The sequence below is a fragment of the Python bivittatus genome, unplaced genomic scaffold, assembly GCF_059951505.1.
Source record: "Python bivittatus isolate LINGU-HERP-01145 unplaced genomic scaffold, Pbiv_v1 ctg000310_np1212, whole genome shotgun sequence".
Taxonomy (NCBI): domain Eukaryota; kingdom Metazoa; phylum Chordata; class Lepidosauria; order Squamata; family Pythonidae; genus Python; species Python bivittatus.
The window spans coordinates 300260-313863 of record NW_028277054.1 but is presented as its reverse complement, the minus strand read 5'-3'; the positions used below and the strand labels follow the sequence as shown (position 1 = coordinate 313863).

General features: G+C 58.7%; 2 protein-coding genes across 3 annotated transcripts; both read right to left on the bottom strand.

The window, feature by feature from the left end:
- Positions 1–943: 943 nt before the first annotated feature.
- Positions 944–7743, bottom strand: RAB4B (RAB4B, member RAS oncogene family). Of its 2 annotated transcripts, none has more exons than XM_088139631.1 (8): positions 7719–7743; positions 6243–6323; positions 6008–6122; positions 5460–5522; positions 5025–5179; positions 4423–4518; positions 3349–3499; positions 944–2722 (listed from the first exon to the last, which is right to left on the bottom strand). In XM_088139631.1, the coding sequence occupies exons 1-7, from the start codon at positions 7726–7728 to the stop codon at positions 3384–3386; spliced, it is 636 nt and encodes a 211-aa protein (XP_087995757.1). In that variant the 5' UTR covers positions 7729–7743; the 3' UTR covers positions 944–2722; positions 3349–3383. The 2 variants fall into 2 exon arrangements, with proteins under 2 accessions (XP_087995757.1, XP_087995756.1); XM_088139630.1 differs by lacking the exon at positions 7719–7743 and adding an exon at positions 6428–6554.
- Positions 7744–9134: 1391 nt separating this feature from the next.
- LOC103049202 (rho-related GTP-binding protein RhoU-like) lies at positions 9135–12687 on the bottom strand. The gene is made up of 3 exons (XM_088139629.1): positions 12357–12687; positions 12034–12092; positions 9135–11258 (listed from the first exon to the last, which is right to left on the bottom strand). The coding sequence occupies exons 1-3, from the start codon at positions 12532–12534 to the stop codon at positions 10815–10817; spliced, it is 681 nt and encodes a 226-aa protein (XP_087995755.1). The 5' UTR covers positions 12535–12687; the 3' UTR covers positions 9135–10814.
- Positions 12688–13604: the final 917 nt, after the last annotated feature.

Sequence of the window (13604 nt, the reverse complement as noted above, 5' to 3'; positions counted from 1 at the left end):
CTCGTTACGGGTGTTTATTGGGTGAATTTTCCACCACCAATCTAGGGAATGTTTTTACGTCTTGCACGCAAATATGTGCAGGGACATTGGGCAAATGGTTCGGCAACAACCAAGCCTGAGCTGCCCACTAGTGGAAAATCTCCAGCGCCTCCGTTGAGGAAAGAGTGTGATACGGGGGAGGGAGCTTAGCTTTTTGTGCGGAGAGACAAGGGCCTCCTTCTGCACCTTGCAGCAACCATGGTTTTACAAGAAGGTGACAGAAATCATGGAGAAAACAACTCCCACCAGCAGAAGGCACGCTGGACACACAGCAGCACCGGGACCTCTTGAGGGAAGTTCCGGGGAAGGGAAGCCGAGGGTCCACTCTCCTCCAGCTTTGCCTAGACACGTCCTATGCCTGACCCAGCTTCACTCACGAGAGAGAAGGGGAGAGCAGCTATCTTACGGCCCCACGCACGAGATTCCCAAGGCAGGTATGTGACCAGCCACTGTTAGAAACGGACTCCTTAACAGAAGGAGTGGCAGCCCAGAGACCGCCTGGAATCTTCCCCCACGACGGACGCTTATTTCCGTCCTGCCAGCAGCCTGCCCTACATTTGAGTAGCCTCCTGTGCTCTTCTGCTACTTAGTGAGCATATATGAACTGCTTCCAAAAGAAAAGGGCATCACCATTCTGACATTTGTAAAAGAAAAAAAAAACATTTTATGTAGGAGAATTAGTTTCACAGCCTTAAAGTTGGAGGGAATGTTTGCATTTAAGGAAAAAAATAAACTGGAAGAACTAGGTTACAAACGGCTTATAACTGTCAGCTGTTCGACTCTAGATTGAAAGCAATCCTTTGCCCAAAGGACCTGCCCCCATCCTTCCACAAAGCATAAGGGAATCAAACCAGAACCAAAAAGAGGCTATCTGCAAAAGCCGTTGAGTTGGGGCAACGAAAGTAGGGACGACAAATACAAAGTGACAGTGTTTCTGCCCTTAACACAGAAGTAATAAATAACAAAGGTAAACATTACGCTTAAAAATAAAATCTAAACTAGATCCCTTTTTCCTCTTCCTTTTTTTTTTTTTGTTTTGTTTTGAAGGTGGAAGAGGGAGGGCACAGCTGGAAGAAAGCCAGAGAGGAAGTGAAACCTTCCCAAATCAACCAATACAGCACCCAAGAAGCAGCAGCTCCTATATTCTAGCAGAAAGCAGAGACAGACCCCGCTTTCCAGATCAGATTCTCACCTTCCCATATGTGACTATAAAACTAGGAATGTGGGGGGGGGGGAAGGGGAGGAGAATTTCCCCAACTCAGAGCAGCTATCCTCCCTGCATCAGGGGTGCAATCGTCCATTATCAGAAGTGGCTGCTAACAGGAAGGGCCTCTAAATCCCCCCTGCCATCTCGCTCCTCAGACTTGCCCACCAAACCATCACCTCTGGGACCCAAACAGCTTTAGTTGCAGAGGGACCACGCATAGCAGGCCTGGTAGCGCTGGCCACAGGATTAAAGGGTTGTGGGTAATTCAATGACCTTGTGATTTTTTTCCCCACACTTTACGACAAAATCCAAGAACCGTGCTCTTTAAAGGTGGAAGGTGCTTTGTCAACTCCCGGGCTTTCGACTCTCACAGGCCTTTCACGGTGGTGCCTGGTCAAAGGTTTTAAAGATACAGACTTCTTGCAACACTTGACAACGTGCAGGAATCCAAGCTCACCCAAACAGATGGCTGTCAGCATCTCAAGTGGGGACCCAAATATCCCTGCTGCTTCCCACACCAGCAGAGAAGCAGCGATTCTTCTTCGGAAGCTTTGGGTTCCTTGCTGTGGATTCAGGCTAGAGCAAATCAGCCAGGAAAGAGCTCACAGAAATTGCCAGAAGAGAGCACTTCTCGTTCCATCAACCCCATGCCAAAAAAACAAACCCCAGGACACCAACCCGATCTGCCCACTGGCCTGGGCTGGCCCAGCTGCTGCAGCCCCAGGAAAAGAGAGGGGTGGCGAGGGCCTGCAATATGGGCAGGCCGTGGCATTGGCCAAGCAGAAGAGGCGCCCAGAAGGCGGAACGAAGGCATGGAAACGGCAGCCCCCCACAATCCCTGCACAAGTGAAGGAGACGGAGGGGAGATGTGCTCGCCCTGGACCCCGCCCTGCGAAGAGGAGTGCTGGAGATGCTACAGACAAGGCCAAAGCCAAAATGTCCACTGCCACAACTGTGCTCTGACCTGCCCCCAACCTCAACTTCTAGAAGCAGACTGAAATTAGACGCAACGTGAAACAAACCAAGGGTTTAAAGAAGGGGAGGAAAGTAGAGAAATTCAGCATTTCGGAAGGGAGAGACATCTTCTTCCAAATCAGAATGATGGGCTGCCTTTCAGCTGCAAGCAGCTACGGAGTGCAGAAGCAATTACTGCATGGGGCCAAGAAGGCTCCACACCCTCTAGGGAGCGCCCCCCACCTTTGGGGAGCAGCAGTGCACAAGGGGGCGGATGCAGGGACTTGGCCTAAAGAGAGCCCACAGCCGCCAGTGCAAACCTTCCGCTAGGGAGCCTGAGAGCCGAACTCATGACGTTTCTCCTTAGGACGGGAGGCAAGCAAAGGGGACGGAAGCAGCAATGGCAGCGACAGCACAGAGGCACGGCAGGGGTCTTCAGCCCCCGAGGCCTGTTGCTCTGGAGAGCCAAACAAAAGAAGAGGCTTCGCGCAGCCCTGGGTCCCGAGCAGCAGGGTTCCGGCACTGAGGGAGGAAAGAGAGGGGGTGGGTGAAGAGCACAGGAGAAGGGCCCCGCAGAGGCACCAGCTCCTCGCACCTCTCTCTGGGGCTGGCCCTGTGGCCAAACCCTCCAAGCCTCCTGGCCACGTAGCGGCCTGGGGACTGCCTGCCAAGGCTCCCCAGTCCTGCCCAAAGGGAAAGGGATCGCTGAGCTTCTTGCCCACGGCTCTGAGGCGTGGGAGCTAGGCCAGGCCACAGGCGGCGGGAGGCGCTTCTAGGGCACCCCTTTTCTGCAATGGAATTTGAGGAGGGAGAGGAAGAGTCCCCGGCCTGCACACCCCCAGTGCGGAATCAGGTACATGAGGCACAGAAACACTGAGGGCCCCACATGGCAGGAGATACTAGAGCCTGGGGTGCACAACTCTCTCCCATCTAACCCCAGCCCACTGGGCTTGAGCAGAGCTGCCAGAACGCCACACCCTTCCTGGCTTTGCCGGCCGGCCGCCGCCCAGGTCTGGGTCTCCTTTGGTCAAGGACGCCACCTCCTCAGAGCCGCGACCGTCGCCAGGCTTCAGGTCTCCCAGCTCATGCGGGCCTACTGGCCACCCTCCTGCCCCTCGCAGGGGGCAGCACCACAGCTCCCCCCTTACCTTGCAAGCGCTCCCAAGCCCGTGGGATCCTGGCCCTAGCAGGTGCACTGCTGCCGAGTCTGTGCCTGGCTGCTCCGGGGCTGCCGCAGCTGCCGCAAAGACGCATCCCCATACTGGATACCCGAGCCCATCCTCTCCGGGTCAAGCTCACCTGGGGGGGAAGGAGAGATGCAGGCACCACCGGCTTCAGCCGCCGTCTTCCGCAGCCAAGCCCAGCCCTGGTCCAGCTGGGTCCCAAAGCCTGGTTGCCACACATGTCAACTTACCAAAAGAAGGTTTGGGCAGGCTCCAGAGCGGCTTCTGGCCCTGGCATGTCGCCCAGAGCTACCCAAATTCCTAACTAGCTCAAAGCCGTTTTGATAGGAGTTTTGAGTTCTGGGAGCACACGAGTTCACCCAAAGCCACATTTGTAGGGCCCTATTGTTGCTGCCCTTAAACACTTCTGTACTACTGAGGCCAGGTCTGAACCATCGGGAGAAGCCAGCCTGTAATCCTTCCAGAGGAAGGTTTGCACCAAGGCTGCAAATCCCTCAGTAAAGTTGCTGCCCTTTCTGGACCCATTTTTGCTAATAGTAAACATTAGCTGGAAGCGTTAGAGTTCAGGCTTTGCTATTATGTGGCAGGCAGTACTTCCACAGATTTGCATTAGTCCCAAGCAGCTAAACCAGAATTGTGGCCACTTCCATCCAATATGGGGGCCTCCTTTCCCTTTGGGAATCTCCAAGAGCTGGTTATTTTCTTTAAAGCCCCTTATGACATGCCTTGCCAGAATTCAATCCAGCCACATGGTCCAGTAACCCACAGAAGGCCTGCTAAGTTCAGGGGTGGTAGAATACGTGGCAGGCTTTCCTTGGGGCAGCCCCACTCCTTGGAACACTCTCCCTCTCAAGGCACACTAGCCCTCCACTGCATCCTTTCCACAAGCTGTTGGACCCAGCAGACTGAGGGATTAACTGGAAGACTTGTACTGCCAACCGCAGAACAATTTTCCAATGTACACACCACCCAGAGTCCTTCAGGACTGAGATGGCTGACAAATCTGTTTAAAAAAATAAATCATAAAACAAGGCGCACCTGATTCAATTTTATTCAGTATGGTCCGTGCACACTTTAGGAAAGCTTCTTCTACATTCTCTCCAGTCAAGGCACTGGTCTCAAGAAACATCAGTTCTGCCAGATGAGAAGACAGCGCTGGATGACAACCGCTGTTAAGATGCTTCAATGTATATTCTAACCTTCTGCCCTTTGGACCCTTAAGTAACCCTAGTCAAAGCAAAGGAGGGGCGGGAGGAGCCTTCCCACGAGCTCCAGAACAGAAACTCTCTCTTTGCAGAAGAGTTCAGGCCGAGGGGTGGAGGGTGGAGTTGCTGGGGATCAAGCCCAGGCCTCCCAGGTTTCTCAGAAGCTCCGTCCCTTAATGACAGAGGGATGCTGGGCAAAGCAACCCAGCAGCTGATCTGAGCTGGCTGCCCCCAACCCCAAGGCAGCCTCTCGAGTGGCTCTCGGCAGCAGCTGACCACAGCCAACTCCTTCGCCCCAGCAGGGCAACTGCACAGGTGCCCAGGAAGGAAGCCGAGAGCAACTGCTCTCATTCCAACGCAGTGGCACCTAGATGCTCCGGTGAAAGCAAGTCTTTGGGGACTGAACCCCCTCCAGCTACCCATCCCCCACATTACCATTCTCCTGAGCAAAACGAGAAGCTTCCAAAAAGGTGACCTCCCGGTCAGCATCCAAATCCTTCTTGTTGCCACACAGAATAATAACAATATTGAGGCTGGCTAGAGTCCGGGCATCTGTTAGCCAGTTGGTCAAGGCATTGTAAGTCTCTCTGCTGCAAGACAGGATGGATAGACAGAGAGATAGACAGACAGACAGACATTCAGATAGTGCTGGCTTCCTCCCCCAAATCCCCCTTGCTGCCCTGCTTAGCCCCCCTACAGACATTCTGCATGTCAAGGCCCTCCTCTCCCCGCACCATAAATTCCTCTGAAAAACAGCATTATAGCTTTTCTTTTACAACGAAAATCATCTGCGAGGAGCAGTAGCAGGAACGGCCCCTTCCCAGGAATTCCTATCACTGAAAAGCAAGAGATGTGACTCCAGGCACTCACCTTGTGATGTCATAGACCAAAAGTGCCCCGGCCGCGCCCCTGTAATAGCTTCTAGTTACAGACCTAGAGAGAAAGCAACCAAGGTTTCGCTCAGGGAGGCAGACAAGGCGCAATGCAAATGTCTTCTACACGTTAGCTCGAGCTTTATTTCTAAGCGGGTTCTTAGGTGCTGGGCTGTACGGTTAAAAGCCCTGATTACTGTGAATTCTTCCTTAAGACACGGACCCTTTTCTTGGCCCACGTTTGGGGTAAGTCTGGACTCCGGCGTTCCTTGTTTCAGAGAAGACTCCGAAACCAGAGTGGCGCCTTGCACAATAAGGCTTACGCTGCTTAATCTGGAGGGAAATTCTCCCGCCATCCCCACGCACACCCCTGACATCTTTTTAAAAGCATTTTAGACATTTAACATCGGGGGCCCGAAACGAATAACGTCACCCTCAAAATTCAGCAGATGGCTTTCCGTGAAAACCTGCTTCGTGAACGGCCCCAGACCGAGGGGCAGCCGCTCAAAAGCCTCTAAGGACGCCCTTCCGGGCCGGGCCGCTTACCGAAACCGCTCCTGCCCGGCCGTGTCCCAGATCTGCAGCTTCACCGTCTTGCCCCCGACGTTCACCACCTTCGACCCGAACTCCACCCCGATCGTGTGATTGGAGTCCTGCTTAACTGCGGAAGGAGAGGGCGGCCGGTGACGCGCCAGGCGGGAGGCCCGGCCCGGGGCAGCCGCTTCCTCGCGAGCAGGCCGCGCGGCCCGCCCGCCCGCCCGCGCCCCCCCCGGCGACTCACACTTGCTCTCGATGAACTGGTGCAGCAGGCAGGACTTCCCGGCGCCCGCGCTCCCGATCACCAGGAACTTGAAGAGGAAATCTGCGGGGGGAGAGAGAGAGAGAGAGCGGGAGAAAGGGAGGGGGCCCTTGGAGAGCCGCCGGCGGCGCCGCCCCGTCCCCGCCGCGCTCCCGCCGCTCACGCACCGTAGGTCTCCGACATGGCGGGCGACGCGGCGGCCTCTCCTCCGCCAGCCCGGCGGCCGCCTCCTCCTCCTCCTCCTCCTCCTCGCGCGATACGGCGGCGCCCGGGGAGCCGGCCGAGGTGGGGCGTCGCGGGGAGATGACGTCGCGCGCCGCCCGGAGCGCCCCCTGGCGGCCCAGCGCCGGAGTTGCGCCCGGCACGCAGGCTTGGGGGGCGTTGAGGGCCGCCCGGAGGCTCGGCTCTGAGGGAACCGAAGGGGCCAAGCGCGCCCGGCGGGCCCCGGGGAAACCCCGAGGGCCCGCAGCCCGCGCGAGGAAGGGCCCGCAGAGCTGGCGGCCGCCGGCCGCCCCGCCAACCAGGAGGAGCGCTGCGGGGCGGCGCGGGGGCCGCGGGGCGGGGCGACGCGGGGGTATATAAGGCGCGGCGCAGCGCGGCGGCGGGTCCCCAGAGCGTGGCCGGACCGCGCTCGGGTCGGTCTGTCGGTCCGGGAGGCGCCGCCTGATCCGTTTCCGGGGCCTTCTGGCTGGGACCGCCGCGCCCCCCTCCGGTGCGGGGCTGCCTTCCCGTCTCGCCCGGCCCCTTGTCTCCAGGCGCGCGCCGAAGCCAGCGCCCGGAGCCGCTTCGGGTCCCTCGTCTGCGGCCCGAGGTAGCTCCTGTTCGGGCGTACCGGAGAGGAGCACCCGCGGGGGAGTGGGCCGTTAGTGGATGGGGAGGCTGGGAGTGCTTCCCTGCAGCCGCCAGGCTCCCTTCGGCAGCGCGCAACGCGTCTGCACGTGTCTCCACGGCGGATGGACACCGCGGCCCAGAACCGTCCCTCCGCTCGGCTGGCGGTGCACGTGCACTCGCACGCTCACGGGGTTGTGTAGAAGGGTGACGGCCGGGAGAGCCTGGGACCGTGGAGAAGCCGCGGCCGAGCCACAAAGGGCAAAGAGGGCTCCTGCAGATCTCTCCTCCCCGCCCCGGCGGTGGAGGTCCGGGGATCCTCAGCTCAGAAGGGGGGGCTGGCCCAGTTGCCAGCTGGCAGGCAGGCCCTGGAGATCTCCCACCAGCTGCGTTCTTACTGCCGGTCCAGTCACCCCAAGGAAGAACCATTAATCCTCCTGTGGAGGGGCTGGCAGGGATGGGCAAGCGGCCAGCCCACAGGTGCCCGGAGGGATGCCCCCCACTCACTTCATATATGAGGCTGTAGGGAGCTGCTGGGAATGGCCTACCCTGCTGGCTGGGGTGATGGGAAGCGTGGTCCCACGTGGCTGGCAGAGGTGCCCAGAGGACTGGCCTGCCTGCAGAACTTACAGCTTGGCATAACCCAAGGCGTTTCGAGGAAGACCAAAGAGGCGCAGGGCCCACAGAGGCTGGAGTCCTTCTGCGTGACTTGCTGTGCAACGCCGGAGTGGTGGCTGGAGCCCCAGAAGCCCTGCTTTGCCACCCAGGCCAGCAGCTACTGAGCGGGCAGGAGACAGACAGGCGCACCAGGAACAGGCCCACAATGGGCAGCCTGGCTTGGCCTGCTGAGGCCGCGGAATCCCAGCCAGTAGGGAGATGGGGGCTGGACATCTTGCTGGGCCTTTCCCCGCCCCCTGCACCGGCTCCTGCAAGCCCGCTCTGGGAGGCCAGCATGAGAGGCAACTTGGTCTTGGCAAGAACAACCTGTCTCTGCCGGGCAAACAGCTGTGCCCAGCAGGTGCTCAGGGGCAGGGTGCAGCTGGGCACTTCCTCCTCCTCAGGTTGAGTCCTGCAGCAGGCAGGGAAAGGCAAGGGACCGGAGAACTCAGGAGACAGCTGGGGGGCCTGCATGACCTCCCCACCCCCTCTCCGGAAAGGGGTTATAGAAGGGTGGAATCCTGGAGTTGGGAGGGACTTCTAGTCCAGCCCTCTGCCCAGGGCAGGAATCCTCTGACCCACAGCAAGCAGCTTGAATCCCCCAGGGATGGAGCCATGACAATTCCAGCTTATCTGTCCTTCCTCCCCCTCCGGGAAGGATCATGTGGCATTTGGACCTGCTGTTCGAACCATGTTTGCTGGAGGCACCCAAGCTGGCCGGGGCTTGGCCCATGAGAAGAGGTGAGGCAGGCAACCCACTCAGGCTCCCCTGCCTAGATTAGAAAGAGGGTCATGAGGCCAGGAAACAAACAGCTCCTCCCAGCAGCAGCTCTGGGAGCCACCAGAGCCAGCCCAAAGCTATTCAAGGGGCAGCTGCGGAAGGAAGAGGTGGCCCCCAACCCAGCGTCTGGCTCGTCTGCCTCCCCTGCTTGGAGGCTGCGAACCTGAGGGCAGGGCCCTCCTCGCTTGTGAATAGGGAAGTTGTAATGGCCTGAAAGTCAGCGCAAAGTATCAACCCTGTTGTCATTAGGGTGATCAGGAGGCAGGCAAGGTGTTCAGAAAGCGGGAAAGGCCCAAACCCTGATGCTGAGCGCCCCAGCTAGACGCCTGAGAAGCACACTGCAACAGGGCCCTGGGTTCAAGCCGGGCCTCTTATCCCTCTATTTCCTCCTTTCACCTCTTATCCCTCTATTTCCTCCTTTCATTCAAGCATGCGCTGTGACCCCTTTCCTTGTTCCAGGCCTCCAGCAAGGGCACCCATGGAACTGCAGCTTCAAAGGGTCGCATAGCCCTGACCCCTATCCGTCATGCATTTCTGGATGCGCAGGGAGCGGGAGGAAGCAATCCAGGTTGGGCATTGCTCCTTGGGTTAGGTGAGGTGAGCAAATGCATGGGAAGCCAAGTTTTTTTTTTAAAAAAGTTGAATTTTAATCCAGGGGTAAAAAACTTACTGGCCACAAATAACCCCAACTGTGACCCAGTAGATCTCAGAGAGCCACCAGGGCACGTGTGCCCTAATCCCACTCACAAGCCCACTTCTGATACAAATGGGAGGGGCAGAGGCCACCTACCATTCTGGAGTTTACATATACCATAAGCCATAGCTTGTTTAGCCAGGGTTTCCAGACAAAAAAGCCACCGTTGGCTGGATTTGCACACCATCCCTATGCCAAACCAAAGGACCTGCCCCTGGGCTCAGCACAATGTGTCACCTTCTTTCTGGCATCTCAGGTACCCTCTCAAGAAGGACCCGCTGGGCCCTGGATCTCTTCCCTCCCTCTCCTCCTCATCTGCCATTCTTTATCTTGAACAAGTCAGTGCTCTTGCGTGAGTCACCCTTTCTGGGTTGGGCAGTTTCCAGGAGTGGAGGAGGAAGAAACAGGTTGCCTTGAAAGGGCCTGGACAGACAGCAGGTGGCGGGAGGGAGGCTGATCTGCTGGCGCTCATAGGACTTTATCAACAAAGCTTAACTCCCATTCCCTGTTCTGGTTAATATTAACCTTGCAAGCCCCATTGCACCATGCAAAGCACATGATGCTGCCCAGGGATATGTCAGGCCGTACGTTTAAAGTTGTAGTGCTTCTGCATGTGTGCAGAATATTTTTTTCTCTTCACTGAGAACCTAGACTTTGGGGTTCACAGGGAGTGTCCCAAACACTCTGTTTATGGGAAAATGCATTTAAATAGATAACAGTTGTCCAAACAATTGCAGGAAGAAAAGGCAATATGGAATGCAGAAAAACCCAGGGAAATGGATGCTAGGCCAGAACAGATATCACACTATCCTCCTTCACCCATAAAGGTAGCTCATGCACCCTGCCAAGTGGCGGGCGGGGGGGAAGTTGGGGAAGATCAGCTGGCATTGGGCACTCCTGCCAATTCTTTGGGGCCACAGCCACTACAGCTGGTAGGTCAGCCAGATACAGAGAGAGGCAACCTGTTGCTAATCCAGGCTGGGATTAATAACCCCCACCTCCCACCCTCGGGGGATCCCAATGTAAAGAGGGCTAAATGTCAGCAAGCTGTGTCAAAACAAGGGCTCCAAGATTAAGGGCTGGGATTTATCTATGTAAACAAAAAACAGCAAAAAAATCCAGTTAGCATTGTTCTCTGAAAGGTTTTGTTAACCATATTTTCTAAAGCATGTCATTTGACTTCTAAAAATCATACTACCCGATTATACATCTCTGTTTAAAAATATAATAAAATCAGTCCTTGGTCAAAACCTTGCACCATCACTTGGGAGGATGGTGGGCGTTCCATTTGGTTCTGCCCTTAAACCCCAGGGCCATTTTTTCCTTTTGCGTGACAGCCCTGATTTGCCATTCCCCCAGTGCAGGTGAAGAGCAGCAGTGGGTCCTCTCCTGCCCAAGCAGCCCCCCACCTGAGCTCACCAGAGGGCAGACAGGAAGGCAGGATGGTGTGGGAGGGGCACAGGCTCCAGGCTTCGACGGGGCCCTCGTGCGTGCTCAGCCCCTATCAGGCAGCGATGCAGCAATCAGTGGAGGATTCCATCCCAGCGCCAGGCCCCTCCCTGGGGCAGGAGGCCCCCCAATGCTGTCCCCAGGGCTACCGCACACAGACGTACTTGCTCCACCAGGCCTTGGAAAGGGCCCAGATGCAGCTGGGGGGGCCCCTCCGCCCCTTGGAGCACTCGCTGGCCCGCAGCCCCAGCACAATGGCGGTGTCAAAGACCTCCTTCAGGTTCTGCTGGGTGAGGGCTGAGCACTCCACGTAGCCAGCCAGGCCCAGCTTCCCGGCCAGAGAGCGGGCTGTGGCCGGAGGCACCGGCTTCTCCTGGCGCCGGGAGAGGGCAATCAGCACCTTGACGTCCTGGCGCAGGTCCGACTGCGTTCCCACCAGCAGCACTGGCGTGGAGGGGCAGTGGCGACGCACCTCTGGGTACCACTTGTCCGCAATGTTCCGGAAGGAGGTAGGGGCAACCACGCTGAAGCAGAGCAGGCAGACGTCGGCCTTCAGGTAGCAGACCTGCCGCAAGGCGTCAAATTCATCCTGGCAGCGGAGGTGGGGGAAGGGCACAGGAGTGAGGAGAGACTCGCCACTCGCTCTTAGAGGGCCCCCCCTCCTCCACTTGGGGCCCTGCAGTGGCTGCCTGGGATTTGCAGATCAACCCCTCTAGGGCAAGTCAGTCAGGGAACTCAGAAGTCCTCTTCAGCCCTTTCCAGATTACAAAGACAGCTTGGATGTGAGGCCTAAACCCCCCCCGCGCCCCTGTTTTCAGGCTGTTTCCGCAGGAGAACTCCAGTTACTTGATTAATGTTGTAATAAATGATCAGTGGAATTTTGAGGAAGAATGTGCTCCTAAGTGTGTGCAGAGTGCCTTTCTCCTACACCTTGTGATGGAGGGCCATCCTGAAAACGTGCTAGAGGAACATGGTCAGTGAAGAGACACACCCACCCCACCCCCGCTAGGGGTGGGGATCTGGAGGCAAGGGGTGTCCCAGGTGGGAAACAAAGCAGGGCTTCCTTTAGGAGCAGAGCGGGGCAGAGAGACTCTGCCTGGCTGCCTCCACTCTGGTGGGGAGCCTTCCGGGGGGCTGGGGAGAGGTGTGTTTACTTGGAGCTCCGCTCAGAAGAGCTGCTCCCCAGCGAGGAGCCCGCAGCCGTTTCGGCGTTATCCGTTTTGCAAAGAGCCCCGCGCCAGGGCGCCGGAGAGCTCGGGGGAACAAGCCAGCGCCGCGCGCGGCAGCCTGACTTCCAGGACGTCGAAGGGCCTGCCCATCCCGCTTGCCAAGCCCCGCCTTCCGGGCTCGAGTCAAGCCCTTACCTGCCCTGCAGTGTCGCACAGCTGGAGACGGATGGGGGCGCTGTCCACCTGAACCACAGCTGGGGAAACACAACCAGGAGCTCCGGTTAGCCAGCAGATCCCGCCCCGCCCCGCCCGGAAGCAGGAAGCAGCTCGTGAAGAGCCCCCGCCGAGGGAGGCTTTTCCAGCCGGCGTACCGCCCGCAGGCTGCAGCCCCCGCCTCGTAGGGCCTCTCCCGGGGGCCCCTGCTGGCGCGCCCGGCCCCTCCGCAGCCCGCGAGCCTCCCGGACCGAGCGCCGGCCCAGGGAGGCGCCCTCCCCGTGGCGGAGGCGCCGCGACGGTACCCGAGAAGCGGTCGAGGGCCGTGGGCACGTAGCGCGCGGGGAAGCCGTTGGCGCTGTAGCTGAGTGCCAGGCTGGTCTTGCCCACCGCGCCGTCTCCCAGCAACAGGCACTCCAAGCCCCGCAGCGGCCGCCGCCAGCGAGGTCGGGGACGGTGCGGGGGCACCGGCGGCAACGGCATCGGCGAGCCCTCGGAGCGCAGCGGCGACTGCGGCGCGGTCGGCGGCAGCTGGAAGGCAAGAAGGCGGCCTCATTTGCCTGGCCCCGCCTCCGGGCCCGCGGGGCGCGGACGTACAGCGCCCTGCACCCTGGACTCGCGCGGAGGGCGCCGGCCTTGAACGCGCGCTGGCCAGCCTCGGGGATGGGATGGGGCGGGGCGGGGCGGGGCGGGGCGGGGGGAGAAGAGCGGCCGTCCCGCCTGCGCCCTCGATCAGGGAGCGGCGCGCAGACGGCCGGCCCGTTCCCCCTCCCCGGCCAGATGCCCTCCTGGGAGGCAGCATGCCCCTCCCTCTAGACCCCTGGGGCTCGGCAGGCAGGGGACCTCTGCGTCTCTGGAGGAGGTCCACCTTCTGTCGCAGGCCGGCTCAAGACTGCTGGAGCTCCCGGCCTTCTGGGGAGCCCTGCGCAGCGAGAGCGGGGTAGCCTCTCTCCCCCCACCCCCGACTGCAAGGATGTGTCCCAGACCACCGCCCCAGAGGTCCGCCAGCTAGTGCAGCCACCGGGAAAGGATCCTGGCATTTGTAGTTCGTCCACTCCACGGCGGGATGGAAGCCAACCCCTTTGGGTACCTGTCCTCTTCTTGGTGTGGTCCCCACCACTCTCTTGAAGCCCCCAACTCCTGCCAGAAAGGATTCTAGCTCCTCTGCTGGGGGGGGGCTTTCTGCTCCTTTATCTCGCTCCCCCAGCAATGCAGCCTCAGGGCAGGAAAACCTGGACTCTTTGGGGTGGGGGAAAGCCAGCTTAGGCCCCAGGAAACAAAGGATGGGAAGGCGGCTTCTCCCCGGTTGCACAGAGGGAACAGAGCACTCTTCCCATGCTCAGAAGTGACATCATAAAGATTCCTAAGTGGAGGCTGGATGGGATCTGATACCAGCTTTTGAACTGAAAATGTCTTCCCACTAAGTTTTTTTTGTTTGTTTGTTTTAGGGACGGGGGAGTTTCTTCCTGGTTTTCAGACCGAGAAGGAACACCCCTCCTCTTGGGCTATGCATCCTTGCAGAAAACAGGAGGCACCCAAACCCTTCTTGGAAA

What these genes read in the sequence shown, in the direction of transcription:
- RAB4B (XM_088139630.1), bottom strand. An exon ending in CCAGTTCATCGAGAGCAAGT is followed by an intron (nt 6,123 to 6,242) that starts GTGAGTCGCCGG and finishes CTCCTTCCGCAG; the next exon opens with TTAAGCAGGACTCCAATCAC. An exon ending in ACTGAATAAAATTGAATCAG is followed by an intron (nt 3,500 to 4,422) that starts GTGCGCCTTGTT and finishes CTTCCCCCCCAG; the next exon opens with GTGAGCTTGACCCGGAGAGG.
- LOC103049202 (XM_088139629.1), bottom strand. Translation starts at nt 12,534, where the DNA reads ATGCCGTTGCCGCCGGTGCCCCCGCACCGTCCCCGACCTCGCTGGCGG. An exon ending in GGCCCTCGACCGCTTCTCGG is followed by an intron (nt 12,093 to 12,356) that starts GTACCGTCGCGG and finishes GTGTTTCCCCAG; the next exon opens with CTGTGGTTCAGGTGGACAGC. An exon ending in TGTGCGACACTGCAGGGCAG is followed by an intron (nt 11,259 to 12,033) that starts GTAAGGGCTTGA and finishes CTCCGCTGCCAG; the next exon opens with GATGAATTTGACGCCTTGCG.